Here is a 20,450-nt window from a genome sequence, read left to right as displayed (position 1 = left end):
TTGGAAGAATATGTTCAGGAATTACTGGACAAGAAAGTAATACGGAAAGCAAAGTCCATCAAGTTTCAAGGAAGGCTATTCTGTGTTCCGAAAAAGGATTCAGAAAAGCTCAGAGTCATTCTGGACTTATCTCCACTCAACAAGTTTATTGTTAACTACAAGTTCAGAATGCTGACGCTTCAGCACATAAGGACCCTTCTGCCCAAAAGGGCATACACAGTCTCCATAGACATGACGGATGTGTACTGGCATGTACCAATCAACCGTCAGGTTTCCCCCTACTTAGGGTTCAAGCTCCAGAAAAGAAGATATGTCTTCAGAACCATGTCCTTCGGTTTGAACATCACACCGAGAATATTTACAAAGCTTGCGAACGCAGTTACTCGACAACTACGCCTCAAGGGTGTTCAGGTAATGGCTTACCTGGACGACTGGCTGGTGTGGGCAGCATCCAAGGAAGAATGTGTGCAAGCCACCATAAAGGTGATCCAGTTCCTAGAGTATCTAGGGTTCAAGATAAACTTGAAAATGTCTCGGCTGTCTGTAGCTCAAAAGTTCCAGTGGCTGGGTGCTCACTGGGACTTACAGTCACATTGCCTCTCGTTGCCGATGGCAAAGAGAAAGGAGATAGCAGGGGCCGTCAAAAATCTTCTTCAATCCCGAAGAATATCAAGAAGACAACAGGAGGGAGTGTTGGGGTCTCTCCAGTTTGCCTCTTTGACGGACCCACTTTTGAGAGCACGACTAAAAGATGCATCAGGGATCTGGAGAAAATTCGCTTACAACGATCAAAGAGATCTACTAAGACCACTACCAAGTCATCTACGATCAATTCTCAAGCCATGGTCGGAAGTGAAGAGCTTAAGAGGAAAAGTACCCTTGCAACCAACCCCTCCTGCAGTCACCGTCCACACGGATGCCTCAAAGGAAGGATGGGGGGGTCATTCTCATCATCGAAAGGTACAGGGAACTTGGTTCCCCCTCTTCAAGTCCTTCCACATCAATTACCTGGAAGCCATGGCAGTGTTTCTTTCCCAGAAGAAACTGAAACTTCGCCGCTCTATCCACATTCGTCTGGTTCTAGACAGCGAAGTGGTTATGAGATGCATAAATCGACAAGGTTCGAGATCGCCTCAGCTAAATCATGTGATACTAGCAATCTTTCATCTGTCCAAGAAGATGAAATGGCACTTATCAGCAATCCACCTTCAAGGATTCCGCAATGTGACAGCGGACGCTCTATCCAGGTTCAGCCCGATAGAGTCCGAATGGTCCCTAGACGCAGGATCATTCTCGTTCATATTGAACAAAGTCCCAGAATTGCAAATAGATCTATTCGCAACGAGCGACAACAAGAAGTTGGCCCAGTACGTAGCCCCGTACGAGGATCCTCTAGCGGAAGCTATGGACGCAATGTCCCCGGATTGGAACAGGTGGTCCAGGATTTACCTGTTCCCACCAACCAACCTTCTGTTGGAAGCACTCGACAAACTGAGATCCTTTCGGGGATGGGCAGCGATAGTGGCCCACAAGTGGCCAGGCAGTGTATGGTTTCCGTTGATAACAGAACTACGCCTGAAGCTGATCCCGTTGCCGGAACCAGTTCTGACTCAGCTAGTACAGAAATCGACTGTCTACGCTTCATCAGAGAAAACCCAGAACCTTCATCTCATGATTTCTCACCCTAGCGGTCAAGAAAAGGTTCGGGTTTTCGGCAGACAGTATTAACTTCTTAGAAGAGTACAAGTCAAAGTCAACGAGAAGACAATACGAATCCTCCTGGAAGAAATGGGTGGCCTTTGTCAAGGCAAAGAAACCTCAAGAGATTTCTACGGATTTCTGCTTGTCCTTCTTCATCCATCTTCACGGACAAGGACTAGCGGCTAATACGATTACGACATGCAAATCTGCCTTGGCTAGACCGATTCTTTATGCCTTCCAAGTGGACTTTTCTAATGAAATCTTCAATAAGATTCCGAAAGCCTGTGCTAAACTTCGACCTGCAGCCCCTCCTATGGCTATTTCATGGTCCTTGGATAAGGTGCTTCATCTGGCTTCGACCCTGAAGAATGAAGATTGCTCGCTAAAAAGACTTGACTCAGAAAGTGATATTTTTATTTGCACTAGCCTCAGGAGCCAGAGTTAGTGAAATAGTGGCCCTCTCGAGGGATGACGGCCACATAGTTTACACCAAATGGTGAACTAAATCTCTTTCCGGATCCAACGTTTCTCGCCAAGAATGAGCTACCCACTAAGAGATGGGGCCCCTGGAGAATCGGCCCTCTAAAGGAAGAAGCATCTCTCTGTCCAGTGGAATGCTTAAAGGTCTATCTTCGTACAACTTCAGACTTTAGGGAAGGCCAACCTTTTAGGGGAGAGACTTCTGGTTCGACATTATCTTTGAAACAGATAAGGGCGAAAATCACTTACTTTATTCGCAGGGCGGATCCTGATAGTACACCCGCAGGTCATGATCCAAGAATGGTTGCCTCGTCTCTCAATTTTTTCCAAACTATGTCGTTTGATAATCTGCGTGCTTATACTGGTTGGAAGTCCTCCAGAGTATTTTTCAAGCACTATGCGAAGCAACTGCAAGAAATAAAACTTCATGTAGTGGCTGCAGGCTGTGTAATAAAGCCTGTAGTTTGATTACTGCGAAGGACAGTGCACTAATTGGGACTGTTAGTGAAGGGTGTACATGATAGACTTCGGTATATCATGATATTGAGTGTCGATATGGACATTATATACTGTCTTACTCAGTTAAGTGAACTTAAGCATAATATTCGACATGTGTGCCAGCATATTTATGCGTGATGTTTTTAGTAATAACATTTATTGAAATTTCCTATTTCATAGAGTGGCAATGTTTCTTTTGTTATTACAATTATGCTTTTTATGTCTATGTATAGCATAAAATATATGATTTAATCATAATTTCTGTGTTTCTTGTTAATAAACCATGGAAGGAATCTTTGCGTCTATCTCGCCGTAAGATTATTTGATTATATTCAGAGCATCCTTGATCCTCTTGAGATCTTGAGGGACAAGATCCCTTGTTATGCAAACAGATAAGTTTGGTTGTACTATGTTTGTTACTGTATTATGATTTCTACGTGAACATAAACTTGTCTGATTGGCAGACTTGGGAGGTACAGTACTCTATTCAGTACCTGATACAAACTACTCTTTATGTATATATGACACAATATACTTCTGCTTACTAAATTGTTCCTTGAACTCACAATCCTCGGGTTTTTTTCCTAGAGTCTATACAGACTTTCCCTGTAGGGGGCAGGAAGAACTGGCACATGACATGCTCAGTTGATTGATGTATTGCGGTAACATCAAGTGTCTTTTGTCTTTATGTCCAATTAGGAAATAGTCAACTCGAGATAACGGCACAATTAAATCCACAGATACATTAATGCTCTGGTAAACTTCCATCAGCACAACATGGCCTAAGCCCAAAAAACGGATTTTGAACGTAGTGAAAAATCTATTTAACCTCCTTTGGTTAAAGGGTGTTTATCCCTCCCTATGGTACTGTATCTATAATAAATACTTTAAAAGCTACGGAAGAATGTTTGGTGGCGCCTCGTAGCGGCGGAAGCCCGAACTATTTTACAGTACATTAGGAGAGTCGAGTGTTTACCTCTCTAAGACTCTCCTATTTTTTTCTTGCCACATTCCTTCTCGTAATGAAAGGCTATTTGGGGTGTAAATAGCTATGAGACGTGTCGAGATACGTCCTTACGCGATATCCCTTGGAGAGATTTAAGGGATGCTCGCTCCAGGAGTTAGAATTCTGGGTACCTTCGGTAAATTCTCTGGGATATATCACTGTAGTCACATATAACTTAGGAAGCTACCAACGAAGGAATTTCCATCAGGACGACATGGCTCTTTCACCCAAAAATAGATTTTTCACTACGTTCAAAATCCGTTTCTTAGGCCTATTCTTTGTTTTCTGTTTCTCAGTCCTATCCTTTGATTACAGTTTTTCTGGCCTATTACTTGTTTACAGTTTCTCAGTCCTATCGTTTATTTTCAGTTTCTCAGTCCTATCCTTTGATTACAGTTTCTCAGGCCTATCCTTTGTTTTCTATTTCTCAGTCCTGTTCTTTGTTTTCAGTTTCTCAGGCCTATCCTTTGATTACAGTTTCTCAGGTCTATCATTTGTTTACAGTTTCTCAGTCCTGTTCTTTGTTTTCAGTTTCTCAGGCCTATCCTTTGATTACAGTTTCTCAGGTCTATCCTTTGTTTTCAGTTTCTCGGGCCTATCCTTTGATTACAGTTTCTCAGGCCTATCCTTTGTTTTCCGTTTCTCAGTCCTATCCTTTGTTTACAGTTTCTCAGGACTATCATCCTTTTTCAGTTCCTCAGGCCTATCATTCGATTACAGTTTCTCAAGCATGGCATTCGTTTATGAAAGCACATTTTTTAGGGATCACTCTTCTGTTTAAAAGAAATAAAGTAATCAAATCCTTTTTCTCTAACACAGGATCAACCACAGCTACCTACTTGAAGGAGACCTTAATTGCAACCTCTATATCTACATCCGTTGTTGGAGTACCAGTGATTCTTCCTCGCAAATCGAGGTTCCCTAGGTTCGTCGTGGTGTCAGAGGGTCAGTATGATCACGCCCACCATACCCACCATACTCATGAGGAGCACCAAATTCACGAGCCTCACTTTGCGTCAACTAATTCTACGATTAATGTCTACCTAGGGACGACTGCTACCTTAGATTGTATGGTGCATGACGTTACTAATGAATCAGTGAGTTACCCTAGCGTTGGGTTTTATTGAGTTACTGACATTTTTTTTCCATAAAGCATATTAAATTGAAGTTGAATATCTTATGAATAACTATACAGATAAGTACACATGAATTATAGTATTTCTATTGTTTGTATACTTACAAAAAGAAAATGAAAAAATCTAAATTGCAATATTTACTTATTTTCAGGTATCATGGCTTAGAGATGTTGATGATAATTTGGAATTACTTACATGGGAGTCGCATACATATTCTAAAGATAGCAGGTAGATTTAATAACTCTAACTCTCTCTCTCTCTCTCTCTCTCTCTCTCTCTCTCTCTCTCTCTCTCTCTCTCTCTCTCTCTCTCTCTCTCTCTCTCTGATGAATATAAACTGGACATTTTTAACTTTTTTTTAGATTATTTGACCTCTTGTATCTTAATAATCGAATCAAAGTATTCTCAACAATGAAAATAATGAAAACAAACGTCCTCATTTAGAGAATTCTGTCTATTACCTGGTCTGACCTCCCATCTTTCAAAATACTGTATGTCATATTACTCTAAATCTGATTATTTGTCTAAATAGCAAATCCATTCACATACAATTTTGAAAAGCCCTTAGTCAAATAATCTTTAAAACTAAGAAACCCCAGGTTCTCAGCTTCAAGAATCTGGTGATTAATACCTCTAAAATTTCTATAATTTGAATACAATAAATATATATCCAAAATCAATCTGAGTTTTGTCTAAACCGCAAAATCAACGTATATAAGTTTTCAGAACCCTCACAGTCAAATAATCTTTGTGTTTATATATACCTTATATGTCCTATTCTAAACTAATCCGTGTATTTGACTAACATCAAACCATGAACGAATAATTTTGCAAAGCCATTACAGTCAAATAATCATTGTAAGTAAACTACTCTATAACAGGTACTCCTTGCTCCAAGAATCTGGCGACAAATGGCAACGATGGCAGCTAGTTATCAGAGATGCCCAAGTGAAAGATGGAGGACAGTATCGATGTCAGGTAGCAACACTACCACCTCTGCTACTCATCTCCACTCTCAATGTTACTGGTAAGCATCTTTAACGACAGATACAGACAATAAATGAAGAATTTTCTATCTAAATTAAACAAGTAAAAGTTATATTTGAATTCCGTAAATGTTAGTAAATTCATGTGGATATGCAGTAAGTTTTGTATAATCAAACATAAAGAAACCTATAGTGCACAGAACAATAATAATAATAATAATCGCCCTTTTACAATAGAGCTACATATGTAGCTATATATATTTTTTTTCCCAGAATTACTATTCGGTCTCTCCCTGTTCCTTCACTGGAATGCCCTTTAATGTTTGTCAGGGCATTCCAGTGAAGGAGTCCTTGCATCTCTTGATGTGGAGTCACTTTTCACTAATGTTCCTGTAGACGAAACCATCCAGCTTATTCTGGATCGGGTCTATAAGGATGATTTGACCCCTCCACTCAATATTCTGAACATGGCACCCGCACTCTCCTGGTAATATGTCCAAAGACGGCCCCTTTCACCACCTATCATGGGCACATGTACATATAAAAGGATGGTGTGGCAATGGACTCTCCTCTAAGTGTCCTCTTTGCCAACTTTTACATGGGAGTCATTGAGGAGTGATTTTTTTTTTCACATGTAGATCGCCCCGAAATACACTTCAGCTACATAGATGAGACCTGTGTATAACCCCCCTCTTCTGACCACATAGATGAATTCTGTAGGACATTTAAGGAGAGCAGATCCCTTAGATTTTCAGTGGAGCATCATCACAATGGCCGCATTCCCTTCTTGGATGTCCTGGTCTCGACTGTTGAGCATGGTTTCAACATTACCATCTACACAAAACCCACGAACTTAGACCTCTGCTTGAATGGTGAAAGTGAACATCCCATTAGGTACAAGACCTCTACTATCCGAGCCTATGTTTGTCAGGCCCTCTAACATTGTTCTTCCTCGACGGAGACCCACAAGGAATTGGAAAGGATTACCCAGGTCCTTGTGAGCAACAGCTACTCCAATCGGGAGGTCAACCAAGAGGTCAAACGTGTCATGGATAATTAGTACGAAAGTGGGCGCAGCAGCGAGCAGTACATCCAAATGTCAACCTATACTACAAGGGTTTTATGCACAAGCAGTACCAGGAAGACAAGAAGGCTATGAAGATTATAAGGAACAACATCACGACAAGTAGGAAGTGAAATCATCTTGATAATCTATTATCAAATAACGAGGACCAGATCCCTTGTCATGAAAAACAATCCAGCTCCTACCATGCAAAACTTTCTGAAGAAGTCAAATGTCAGCTATTCCTACCAATACCCAGTCCTGGATTTGCGGCCGTTATATTGGTATGATGACGAAACTTTCTAAAAGTTTGTCCTGCCAGGTTCACCAGGGTGCTATTAAGCTGTGCCAGCTCTTGGTGCACAACAAATGCATCAAAAGAAAAGACATCACTGGCAATAGAACGATCCTTGAGGCCCTGCTCATACAGCAGGAAAATCTGAACCTCAATAACACACAAGAGATGTTCCTCTTCCCCTCCTGCCATAGGAACACCAATCAACCCTTTGCCCACATCGACAAGCATAAGAACGATCAGCGACCCGACAGCCTGCCTGTGACAGAGACTCTCCCGGCAAGCATCTCAGCCAATCAGGAAGCAGCTCAGGACGTACTGGACCTGGGAGCTGAGCGGCAGAACAGATTGCCTGTAATTTAGGCTCGCTCAGGGAGCGTCACTGGGAACTTAGGCCAGCATTACTCAGACCCTGTCTATCACTGAGGTCTGTGAGTGTAGCAGCAGCCCGACTGTGACGGATCCTTTCCCAGCGAGTGTCTCAGCCAATGGGAAAACTACTCCGTCCCAGACTCGGTACAGTCTCCGCTCACAGGGACCAAACAACAACCAGCGCCTGATTTGCTCTCCTAATAAATGAATCTGAAAATGGAGAGTACCACAAATGCAAACTTTACATTTTCTTAAGTTTTCTAGTAATGTAATCCAAATCCAAACCTCAATAACAATCTTACCTTTGTGTTTTTTTTTTTTAAATTTAGTAATTTTCCCAATTTGTGTTGACTACTAACGTGACTCATCGTTTCTAAAGACTCTAGATCAAAGTAAAGCTTAAAATTTTGATACCCCTAACCTTTTCCTGCAAACCACCTATTTCAAGCTCCAACTCCGTTTGGTTCACATTAGTAAAGGCTGACAAATTTAGTATAGAGTTATCTACTAAATATGGTTTGATCTTAAAGATCCGCATGCGGCTCCTGAGCCGTAGGTTGGTATGCCCTGGCCTAGGACTTAATAATAATAATAATAATAATAATAATAATAATAATAATAATAATAATAAAATACGAAATGAAATATCAAAAAATGAAAGATTCTTTCATGTATAAATATTCGTTTGTTTGTCTTTCCTAAGAATCTTCCCCTTACTTAGAAAAGCAATTAATATTTTTATCGCACTTCAAAAACCATCAAAAGAATGTCTTTTACTCAAATAACATTTTCCTATTTAATGAAAAATTTCATATCATCCTCTAATCTAAATGAATATTTGTAAAAAGAAACGCTGGTGTACATTAACCCTTAAAATATCATTTGAATTAGATAAGTTGATGAAAACTTTATGTTTTCGATAACAGATGAGAACATTTGAAAACACTTTTAACAACAAAGTATCTTGCATAAAACCAACGAATTTTGATTTGTTGGAGAAAAGAGCAAAAATATTTCTAAAACATGAATGGCAGAGGTAAGGGGCAGGACAATGACCTAGAGACTGCCCAACATCCCTCTCCACCAAGCTAGGACTTAGGAGGGCCAGGCAATAGCTGCTGATAACTCAGTTGGTAGACCTACAGGCTCCCCTCAGACGACCCCCTAGTTCACAAGGATGGTGAGGTTGTAGGAACTACTAGAAACTATTGACATTGATTGATTAATTGATTTGGAATTTTCAGGCATCCTGCCATCCAAGTTCATTGACGCCGATTGTCAGAGAGGGTCGTCTCCAATAGGGCTACCTCAGACCCAGTACATATAAATCCAGCATTTGTAATTTCATGTATCTATTGGATCAGTTATAATAATATTTAGATGATAGTGGGTCGTAATAAATTTTTAAGGTATATCAATGTGGGTATCTCAAAAAAGAAGGCGAGACAAAAATTTCTCAAGAGGTTTTAAGAAGAAAATATTAAAAAGATCATATCACTTATTATTTTCCATCAAGCAAGTTTGTGAATTGGAACAGAAATTGAATACATCACGCGTTTACAAATAGCCTGCAAATATTACAGTAGTATATATGCTATGGTCAAGGATTGATCTATATCTAAATATTTCACTGAGTGCATATAGACATAAAATACATCACTTACAAAATGATATGGGAATCTGCCCTTGTTATCAAACCGTCGACATGAATCTGTCATTAGGCCATTGGAAGCTGAATTTCTTGGTCTCATACTATTACAATATCATCTGGATAGACTCAGAAAAGGCACATTTGGTAATGAGCTCTCTGATTCAAGAAGATGAATCTTTCTATATGGTTTCAATGCTCACCATAGGGAGGGGTTAAGTTAATTTTCTCCAACCGATCGCCATGGCTTAAGAGCTTTAGACTTTGCTTCTGAATCAGACTGTGAGCAAATCATAAGTGAAGCTACTCAGAGGTCCAGTAACTGCTTGCACCTCGCATATACTGACTCCCCTGGCGTTATAACAAGTAAGGCTAGTTCTCCAGTTGGGACACCTGCTCATGCCTTGATTTCATTAGTAGTGAAGACTGAGCAGCTTGTCCATGATGTATCATACTCCCGTAAGATTTATATGAAATCTCTAGCAGACTGGAGTGGGATTTTGCATGATCTTTTGGGCTTGAATTGATCACAATTGTATAGTAGTGTTGATCCTGTTGTCCATTTGAATGAGAATCTAGTCAGCATAATTGTTAGGTGTATCCCTTCTCGTGTGCTAAGGTACCGAGTGAAGGACAAACCGTGGTTCATTGATGATTGTAGACACGGTTATTTGGAGAAGCAGGAGGCCTATCATCTTTAGAAGGGTAACAGATCAGATTATACCTGGAATAACTATACTCAGCATGGAGCTTTTTCTCAGAGAGTTTATGCTTTTACTGTAAAGGAATACAATTTAACCATAAAAGAAACCCTTTCTGGTACAACCCAGGAACATAAGTGGTTGACTATCCTTAAATCTTCACTCTTTGGTGTAGATGCAACAGTTCATCCTTTACTTAAACCATATGGCTCAGTCCCTCACTGTCCAAGGGAAAAGGCAACCCTTTTGACTGATGTATTTGACAGTAAACAGAGTAATGAGAAACTCGAACTTCCTCACTCATGTTTTCCTGAGGCTAAACTAACTAGTTTAGCTTGTCTATCTCGTGAAATTAAAGGTCTCTTGATGCACCTTACTACTTATGGAGGTGTAGACCAAATGTTATTTTTCCTTCGTTTTTTATAAAGACAGCAGATTACTTAGCTTCAAAGTTATCTGTTATTTTGCACAAGTTAGCAAGACGTGGAGCTTTTAGCACATGAGAGAATTGGTAATGTTACTCCACCATGTAAATGTGTTTGTGGTAGCTTAAGTCCAACTGATTACAACCCAATTTCAATAACTCCCATATTATCTAAGGTTTTTTAACGTCTTCTGGCAAAATGTCTTAATAGGTTGCTGAAGGTAATCATGTGCAATTTGGTTTTCGTAAAAGCCTTGGAGCATGTGATGCCCTTCTTACAATCTCCAGTGCTGTACAGAAATCCCTTGATTGGGGTCAGGAAGTTCGTATGATTGGCCTTGATTTTAGAGCTGCCTTTGACCATGTTAATCATGAGGCCCTTGTTTCCAAACTCAAATAGTTGGGAATGGGTGGGTCGTTTTTTAGCATTATTATTGACCTTTTAAGTACTAGATCTCAAGGAGTGAATATAGGAATGTGATATCTGGTGTTCTACGGAGTAGTGTTTTTCACCCATTACTTATCATACGATATACACATGTCAGGTGGTTTGATCAAGAAAACAAGCTTGCTGCATATGCTACTCTCTTTGCATAAATTTATCTCCTGAATGTAGATCTGGGGTTGCTGAATCCCTTAAAAGAGATCTAGCTAAAATTAGTGCATGGTGCAAATTATAGAATATGAAGTTGAATCCTAATAAAACTCAAAGTATGATTGTAAGTAGGTCAAGGACAGTGGCTCCTCCTCAACATCCGGATCTCAGTGTTGATACTGTTTCTTTAACTTTGTATGACTCTGGTGTGGTTCTCGAAGGCAAATTTACTTTTAAGAAACACATTAGGTCTGTGTCTTCTTCAATTGCACAAAAAAATTAGCTTATTGAGAAAGTCTTTTTAGATTTTCGGTGATCAATCTATTTTGAATTAGCGTTTTAATTCTATGTTGTTACGAGTATTGTTCTCCTGTCTGGTCTTCAGCTCAATTAGTTCATTATGCATGTTGCATAAGATTTTTTATAACTCTGACCATCCTTTACATTCAGACCTTCCCGGACAGTTCCATCCTGTTCGTAATACTAGGTATGCAGTTAATTCCATCCTGTTCGTAATACTAGGTATGCAGTTAATTCTAATAGTAAGGCCTTCTCCATCATGAGGCTCAATATTACACAGTACTCTAGAAGTTTTATTCCAGCTGTGACCAAGTTGTGGAAGGATCTTCCTAATCGGGTAGTTGAATCAGTAGAACTTCAAAAGTTCAACCTCGCAGCAAAAGTTTTTATGCTGAATAGACTTGCACAAGTCCTTTTATAGTTTATATATCAAATATCTGTTTTAATGTTGTTAATGTTTTTAAGATATTTTATACTAATTTTCCATTACTTCTTAAATCGTTTATTTCCTTATTCCCTTTCCTCATTGGGCTATTTTAAACTGTAGGAGCCTTAGGGCTTATAGCATCTTGTTCTTCCAACTAGGATTGTAGCTTTGCTAGTAATAATAATAATAATAATAATAATAATAATAATAATAATAATAATAATAATAATAATAATGCTGATTCTCATCTTAATTTATTGGACAGGAACTTACGGTCTATTGAATTTCTTATTCCTGATCTGGATATTTATCTTTGGCACAGTCATTCAATTATATCATTATGCATGTTGTATAAGATTTTTCATAATTCTGACCATCCTTTACATTCAAATCTTCCTGGACAGTTTCATCCTGTGCGTAATACTAGGCATGCAATTAATTCTAATAGTCAGGCCTTCTCCATCACGAGGTTCAATACTACACAGTATTCTAGAAGTTTTATTCCAGTTCAGGATTGATCTTCCTAATCAGGTAGTTGAATCAGAACTTCAAAAGTTCAAACTTGCAAATGTTTTTGTGTTGAACAGGCTGACATAAGTCTTTTTACAGTTTATAGAGACATATCTTTTTTGATTTTGTTACTGTCTTTAGAATAATGTATCGCTCATTTTTTATCAATGTTTATTTACTTCCTTGTTTCATTTCCACACAGGGCTATTTTTCCCTGTTGGAGCCCTTAGGCTTATAGCATCTTGCTTTTCCAACAAGGGTTGTAGCTTGGCTAATAATAATAATAATAATAATAATAATAATAATAATATGGCCGTCATATTAATTATAATTATTTCATATATGTCAAGCCTAGCGCATCAGACTATTTGTGATCCTAAAGTTATCTGCTTCATTCAGGTAAAAAAAAAAAAAAAGAAAAAAAAAAGTTGACTAAAGTAATTGGCCTTCGTGAAAAAAGTAATATCGGACTGGGTACTTGAAGGATTATGAGAGGACAATCTTTATAATTACTATAATTTGACAATTGCAAAATTATATACTGTGATATCGGAATCCTGAACGAGCAATGGGTTAGAAAATATAAGTAGAACGTGAACAAATTCCTATCAAGTTTTTTTTTTCTTTTTATCACAAATCTTAGGAAAAGATTCATCTTAATATGAAATAGTTATGAGTAAAGATCAATGATGATGAGTAATGAGTGGTGTGGAATGACTTACTTAACATACTGATCTGATTTTTTTTCCATGTTCATTATAGAATTGTGATTTTGATTCAACAATAAAAAAATAAAATAATACAATCTACGAGTAATTTTCAACTAATATAAACATGATATATATATGAAACAATTGACATTCTTAACACTCACCAGCTCCTGAGTAAGTAGGTCAGCCTGTTTCTTACTGGTAGTTCAATATGAGCTGCACAGAGGAGCCTGTGAGTGAGAGGTCAAGATGAGTAATTTTCAAAAGATAATTATGCTGACAAATAAATCACAGAATAAGGAAGAAATTCTAAAAAATGAAGGATAAGAAAAGAATTATGAGAGCTTGAGAAATTATACAATAAATGGGATTCATTTCGTATATCAATTTTTCCTTCAGAGATGTAAATTTTTTCCATTCTGGTATTAATGACGACAGATTATTATTATTATTATTATTATTATTATCATTATTATTATTATTATTATTATTATTATTATTATTATTATTATTATTATTATTATAAAAAACCTGTAACATCAAAAATTAATATTTTCGAAACAGAATCCAAAATGGAGTCATCATCGTCGCACTGGTACAGCTTCTCTCTTTGTGTTAATAGCTTAATTGGTTTCACTTTATATTATAGATGCAATGGACCCCAACCTGGGGTCTATGGTTGCACCTCTATGCTCCACAAGCCTTGTAATCGAGGGCTCTTTTTAAGATGGTCACCGTTCCCTTGATGGCAGCAATCTGCACCTCTATACTCCACTAGCCTTGTAACCGAGGGCTCTTTTCAAGATGGTCACCGTTCCCTTGATGTCAGCAATCTGCACCTCTATACTCCACTAGCCTTGTATCCAAGAGCTCTTTCCAAGATGGTCACTGTTCCCTTGATGGCAGCAATCTGCACCTCTATACTCCACTAGCCTTGTATCCTAAGGCTCTTTTCAAGATGATCACCGTTCAATTGATGGTAGCAATCTGCCCTCTTCACTCCACTAGCCTTGTATCCGAGGGACCTTTTCAAGATGGTCACCCATCCCTTGATGGCAACAATCTGCACCTCTATACTCCACTAGCCTTGTATGCAAGGGCTCTTTTGAAGATGGTCACCGTTCCTTTGATGGCAGCAATCTGCCCCTCTATACACCGCTAGCCTTGTATCCGTGGGCTCTTTCCAAGATGGTCATTGTTCCCTTGATGGCAACAATCTGCACCTCTTTACTCCACTAGCCTTGTATCTGAGGGCTCTTTTCAAGATGGTCACCGTTCACTTGATGGCAGCAATCTGCACCTCTATGCTCTACTAGCTTTGTATAAAAGGGCTCTTTTTAAGATGGTCACCATTTCATAATGGCAGCAATCTGCACCTCTATACCCAACTAACCTTGTATCTGAGGGTTCTTTTTATGATGGTCACCATTTCCTTGATGGTAGCAATCTGCACCTCTTTACTCCACTAGCCTTGTATCCGAGGGCTCTTTTCAATATGGTCACCATTCCCTTGATGTTAGCAATCTGCACCTCGATGCTCCATTAGCCTGGTATCCGAGGGCTCTTTTTAAAATGGTCATCGTTCCCTTGATGGCAGCAATCTGCACCTCTATACTCCACTAGCCTTCTATAAGAGGGGGCTTTTCAAGATGATCACCGTTCCCTTGCTGGCAATAATCTGCACCTCTTTACTCCACTAGCCTTGTATATGAGGGCTCTTTTTATGATGGTCACCGTTCCCTTGATGGCAGCAATCTGCACCTCTATACTCCACTAGCTTTGTATCCGAGGGCTCTTTTTAGGATGGTCACCGTTCGCTTGATGGCAGCAATCTGCACCTCTATACTCCACTAGTCTTGTATCCGAGGGCTCTTTTCAAGATGGTCACTGTTCCCTTGATGGCAGAAATCTGCACCTCTATGATCCACAAGCATTGTATTCGAGGGCTCTTTTTAGGATGGTCACCGTTCCCTTGATGGCTGCAATCTGCTCCTCAGTACTCCACTAGCCTTGTATCCAAGGGCTCTTTTCAAGATGGTCACCATTCCCTTGATGGCAGTAATCTGCACTTCTATACTCCACTAGCCTTGTATCTGAGGGCTCTTTTCAAGATGGTCACCGTTCCCTTGATGGCAGCAATCTACACCTCTATACTCCACTAGCCTTGTATCCAAAGGCTCTTTTCAAGATGGTCACCGTTCCTTTGATGACAGTAATCTGCACTTCTATACTCCATAAGCCTTGTACGTGAGTGCTCTTTCCAAGATGGTCACCATTCCCTTGACGGCAGCAATCTGCACCTCTTTACTCCACTAGCCTTGTATCCGAGGGCTCTTTTCAAGATGGTCACCGTTACCTTGATGGCAGCAATCTGCACCTCTATACTCCACTAGCCTTGTATCCGAGGGATCTTTTCAAGATGGTCACTGTTACCTTGATGGCAGCAATCTGCACCTCTATACTCCACTAGCCTTGTATCCTAAGGCTCTTTTCAAGATGGTCACTGTTCCCTTGATGGAAGCAATCTACACCTCTATACGCCACTAGTCTTGTATCCAAGGGCTCTATTCGAGATGGTCACCGTTCCCTTGATGGCAGCAATCTGCACCTCTATACTCCACTAGCCTTGTATCCTAAGGCTCTTTCCAAGATGGTCACTGTTCCCTTGATGGAAGCAATCTACACCTCTATACGCCACTAGTCTTGTATCCAAGGGCTCTATTCGAGATGGTCACTGTTCCTTTGATGGCAGTAATCTGCACCTCTATACTCTACTAGCCTTGTATCCTAAGGCTTTTTTTCAAGATGGTCACCGTTCCTTTGATGGCAGCAATCTGCACCTCTTTACTCCACTAGCCTTGTATCCGAGGGCTCTTTTTAGGATGGTCACCGTTCCCTTGATGGCAGCAATCTGCACCTCTATACTCCACTAGCCTTGTATCCGAGGGCTCTTTTTAGGATGGTCACCGTTCCCTTGATGGCAGCAATCTGCACCTCTATACTCCACTAGCCTTGTATCCTAAGGCTTTTTTCAAGATGGTCACCGTTCCTTTGATGGCAGCAATCTGCACCTCTTTACTCCACTAGCCTTGTATCCGAGGGCTCTTTTTAGGATGGTCACCGTTCCCTTGATGGCAGCAATCTGCACCTCATTTATGCTTGGGCAACTTGGTACCGCCTAAAGGTATTGTCTCTGGTTTTTCTTCATAAGTCCTGTTGCCCCCACCACCACAGGTATTATTCCTATTTCTTTCAGATCATTTTTTAGTTCTTGATATTTTGTTATTTTCTGCCTCTCGGCTCTATTGAGGCCAAAATTTCTGGGTACTGTCACATCTATAATCTTTGCTGCTTTTTTCTTCTTTATTCCAGATCACAATATCAGGTCTTACAGCACCTCCCGTATGGTTACGTATGTCCTGTCAGCAAAAATTTTCAATAATTCTAATGACACCATTTTGGCACTAGAATGTATCAGGGAGTCATTCTAGTGGTATTTATTTCCACTGTGCACATTTACTTCCATCCATTATTATCATAAAGGCTATGAGGAATTGGAGTTACTCCATATTTTCAATGAAAAGTTCTGCAGAGCTGCCTTATGAGTGAAAAAATCCCAAAATATTTGTGCTAATTTTTTTTCTGTTCCCTGACTTCATAACGGAATCCCGGCTTCAAATTATTATCAAAATTATTAGATTTATTACTGTCATCAAAATTAAAATTATTATTATTCCGACAATTCGTGTCATTTTTTTTATATTTTTTTATTATTGTTGTTGTTATTTATTATTATTATTATTATTATTATTATTATTATTATTATTATTATTATTATTATTACACACACACACACACACACACATATATATATATATATATATATATATATATATATGTATATCTATCTATATATATATATATTATATCTATCTATCTATATATATATATATATATATATATATATATATATATATATATATATATATATATATATATATATATATATATATATATATCTATATATATATATATATATATATATATATATATATCTACCTATCTATCTATAGTGTGTATATATATATATTAGATTTATTACTATTATCAAAATTATTAAAATTATCATTATTCCGACAATTCGTGTCATTTAAAAAAAAAATTATTATTATCATCATTATCACACACACAGATATATATGTATATGTATATGTACTGTATATATATATATATATATATATATATATATATATATATATATATATATATATATATGTACAGGGTATATGTATATCTATCTATCTTTCTATATACATACATATATATATATATATATATATATATATATATATATATATATATATATATATATTTTGACGATCTATCACTGAAGCATGCAATGTATGTATTGTAACTACACCGGAGGAAGGATCAGAAGAAAGAAAATTTTGCCTTAGCGCTTTTTATACTCATACCTCTTCAGGGCCAGCCAATTGGGCCTGAAGATTTATGAAAATATGAAGTGCTAGGTCAAAATTTCGTTCTTCTGATCCTTCTTCCAGCTTAGGGATAAATAGATAAATAAACAAATAAATAAATAGATAAATAAATGAATGAATAAATATCTATCTATCTATCTATCTATCTATCTATCTATATATATATATATATATATATATATATATATATATATATATATATATATATATATATATATATATATATACACATACTGAAATTCCAATTCTCTCAATCAAACTTGTCATGCAGAGCCACAAGTGCAAGTGGTCGACGACCGGGGTACTAAGGTGGCCGAGAAGCACTACAACAGCGGCAGCATGATCGAACTGAAATGCGTGATTGAGTCGGCCCCTTTTCCCTACGGTCAGGTCACCTGGAAGCGAGGTCAGGAGACACTCCGTTTCAATTCGTCAGTAGGAGGAATCAGGTATGTAGTAATTAATGATGCAGTTTGAAATTATATTATTTTAGGGATGTTTTAAATCTTTTTATGATGAGATTCACTGTATAAAACATTACTTTTGAGTCAGATAAACATTTACATACGTAGAGTGGCTGCAAAAGCTATCGGTAAATGCTTTCTGCTGAAGCTTAATGTTGCCTATTGTTATTTTGAAGAAATATTGCTGTTTCATCAAATTAACATTTATGTATGTACAGTTGGACACATGAGTCCCTGGGACACCTAGTTCCAAAGTAGTGACCCCTATCACACCCTACTTTGCAGTGAGTAACCAAACAGATAGAGTAGGAAGAGATGGAAGATGTGGTGGGTAGGCCTACACACAGCAACTCGCTGAGCAGTAAGGGTGTGACAGGGTGCACTTCCTCAAAGTGAGTTGTGCCAAGAATTCCTGTTTCCAACTGTACAATAGGTCCAAAAACTAGCTTAATGTTGTTTCGTGTTATATTTAGGATTTTGGGCTATATAGATTGTCGCTGGGACTCTGAGGACATTCAGTGACCAAATAAAAGTAGCGAAAACCTCACAGTTAGGCATGCTTCACACGAGTGGGATGAAACAGTGCGGAATATTTCCGCATGTCAAAAAGCATGTCTTCATATGAGCGGTTGTTTTCCGTGCGGTTTGTCTGTCTACATCAGGACAGAATACACAGTCAGTCGGTGTTTGCTCGAGATTGAGGACGCAAAGAAGTTACTAGTCTTTGTGCATATAATAAATAGGGTGCTAAATGTGTCCTCATGTTCTGTAAAATACTGTCATATAGTGTAACTCTACTATAATAATAATAATAATAATAATAATAATAATAATAATAATAATAAAACAATTGATATTAATCACTAAAAATTGGAGCAGAAGATGAACGCCTACCTTCTGCAATAGCTAAACCATTACTAAGGGAGGGAGAAAACCTCTAGTCTGAAGGGTGCCATAAACTTCTTAAGTATTCTATCCCATGTGACACCGCACGGATTAGCAGTGCATGAGGTTAGCAAATCACTACCATCCGGATATTCTGTTGCACGGACATTGTGTGAAGGGCCTCATTGATCTCTATTGATTTCTAAATCGCACGGGCGAAACCGCACAGTTTCAATACGCTTGTGTGAAGCAGGCCTAACAATATGAAGTAAAAGGCCCGCTTTACACGAGTAGATTGAAACCGTGCGGTTTAGAAATCAATGAGGCCCTTCACAGGCTGCAGAAAATATCCTTGCGGAAGAATATCCGGACAGTAGTGATTTCCTTAATTATAGTAATACTTAAGAAGTTTATGGTCCCCATCAGACGAGAGAATTTTTCCTGGGTGGCAACAGCGTTTTAGCTGTTACAGAGGGTAGGTGTTCTTCTTCTGCTGTATATTTTTCAGTGCCTAGGCATAATATGAATTGTATCATTATTATCATTATCATTATTATTATTATTATTATTATTATCATTATCATTATAATTATTATTATTATTGTTATAATTATTATTATGACGGCAGGCATAACAACTTCTATTTATGTTCTATTTACCTGAATCCAGATATGGATGTTTCTATCTTCGATTGTCTTCTTACCATTATGACCAAGATACAAGAAGACGATAAAAAGGCCTCTTCTGTCTTTGTTTGTGATTTCAATGCTCACCATAGGGAGCGGTTAAATTCTGTTTCTCCTACCAATCGCCATGGCTTAAAAGCTTTAGACTTTGCCTCTGAATCTGGCAGTGAGTAAATTATATATGAAGCTACTCTGGTCTGATAAATGATTGGACCTCATATACACCGACTTCCCTGGCATTATTACAAGCAAGGTTGGTTCTCCAGTTAGGACATCTGATCACGCCTTAATTTTATTGGTTGTGAAGACTGAGCAGCCTGTCCCTGATGTATCATACTCATGCAAGATTTATATGAAATCTCAAGCAGACAGGAATGGGATTTTGCATGATCTTTTGGGCTTTAACTGGTAAAAATTGTATAGTTGTGCTGATCCTGTTGTCCCTTTGAATGAGAATCTAGTCAACATAATTGATAGGTGTAACCCTTCTCATGTGCTAAGGTACCGAGTGAAAGACAAACTGGTTTAATGATAATTGTAGACGTACTTATTTGGAGAAGCAGGAGGCCTATCATCTTTGGAAGGGTAACAGATCAGATTTGATTTGGAATAACTATACTCAGCTTCAACTGAAAAGGAATACAATTTAGCAATAAAAGAAACCCATTCTGGTATAACCCAGGAACATACGTGGTGGACTACCCTTAATTCTGCACTTTTTGGTATAAATGCAACAGTTCCTCCTTAACTTGAATCAGATGATTCTGTCACTCACTGTCCAAAAGAAAAGGCAACCCTTTTAGCTGATGTGCTTGACAGTAAGCAGTGTAATGAGAAAATTGATCTTCCTCATTCCTGTTTTCCTAAGGTTAAACTAACTAGTTCAGATTTTCGATCTCATGAAATTGAAGCTCTTGATGGACCTTGATGCTTATGGGGGGTGGAGACCCAAATGATATTTTTCCTCTTTTTTTGAGACTGCAGATTTCTTAGCTGCAAAATTACCCATTTTCTTACAAAAGATGGCAAGAGGAGGAGCTTTTAGCACTTGTTGAAGAATTGGT

At 38.3% G+C, this 20,450-nt stretch overlaps 1 protein-coding gene across 1 annotated transcript in view; it reads left to right on the top strand.

Moving 5' to 3' along the window:
* Positions 1-20,450, top strand: part of LOC137659075 (zwei Ig domain protein zig-8-like) — a 60,417-nt gene that overhangs the window by 9,270 nt on the left and 30,697 nt on the right. The window contains exons 2-5 of the mRNA XM_068394162.1: positions 4,505-4,782; positions 4,973-5,049; positions 5,703-5,848; positions 17,623-17,800. Of these exons, the coding sequence (XP_068250263.1) occupies positions 4,505-4,782; positions 4,973-5,049; positions 5,703-5,848; positions 17,623-17,800 (679 nt within the window). The remainder of the gene's footprint in view (positions 1-4,504; positions 4,783-4,972; positions 5,050-5,702; positions 5,849-17,622; positions 17,801-20,450) is intronic.

The sequence above is a fragment of the Palaemon carinicauda genome, chromosome 19, assembly GCF_036898095.1.
Source record: "Palaemon carinicauda isolate YSFRI2023 chromosome 19, ASM3689809v2, whole genome shotgun sequence".
Classification (NCBI taxonomy): Eukaryota; Metazoa; Arthropoda; class Malacostraca; order Decapoda; family Palaemonidae; genus Palaemon; species Palaemon carinicauda.
This window is presented reverse-complemented; position numbering and strand designations above follow the sequence as displayed.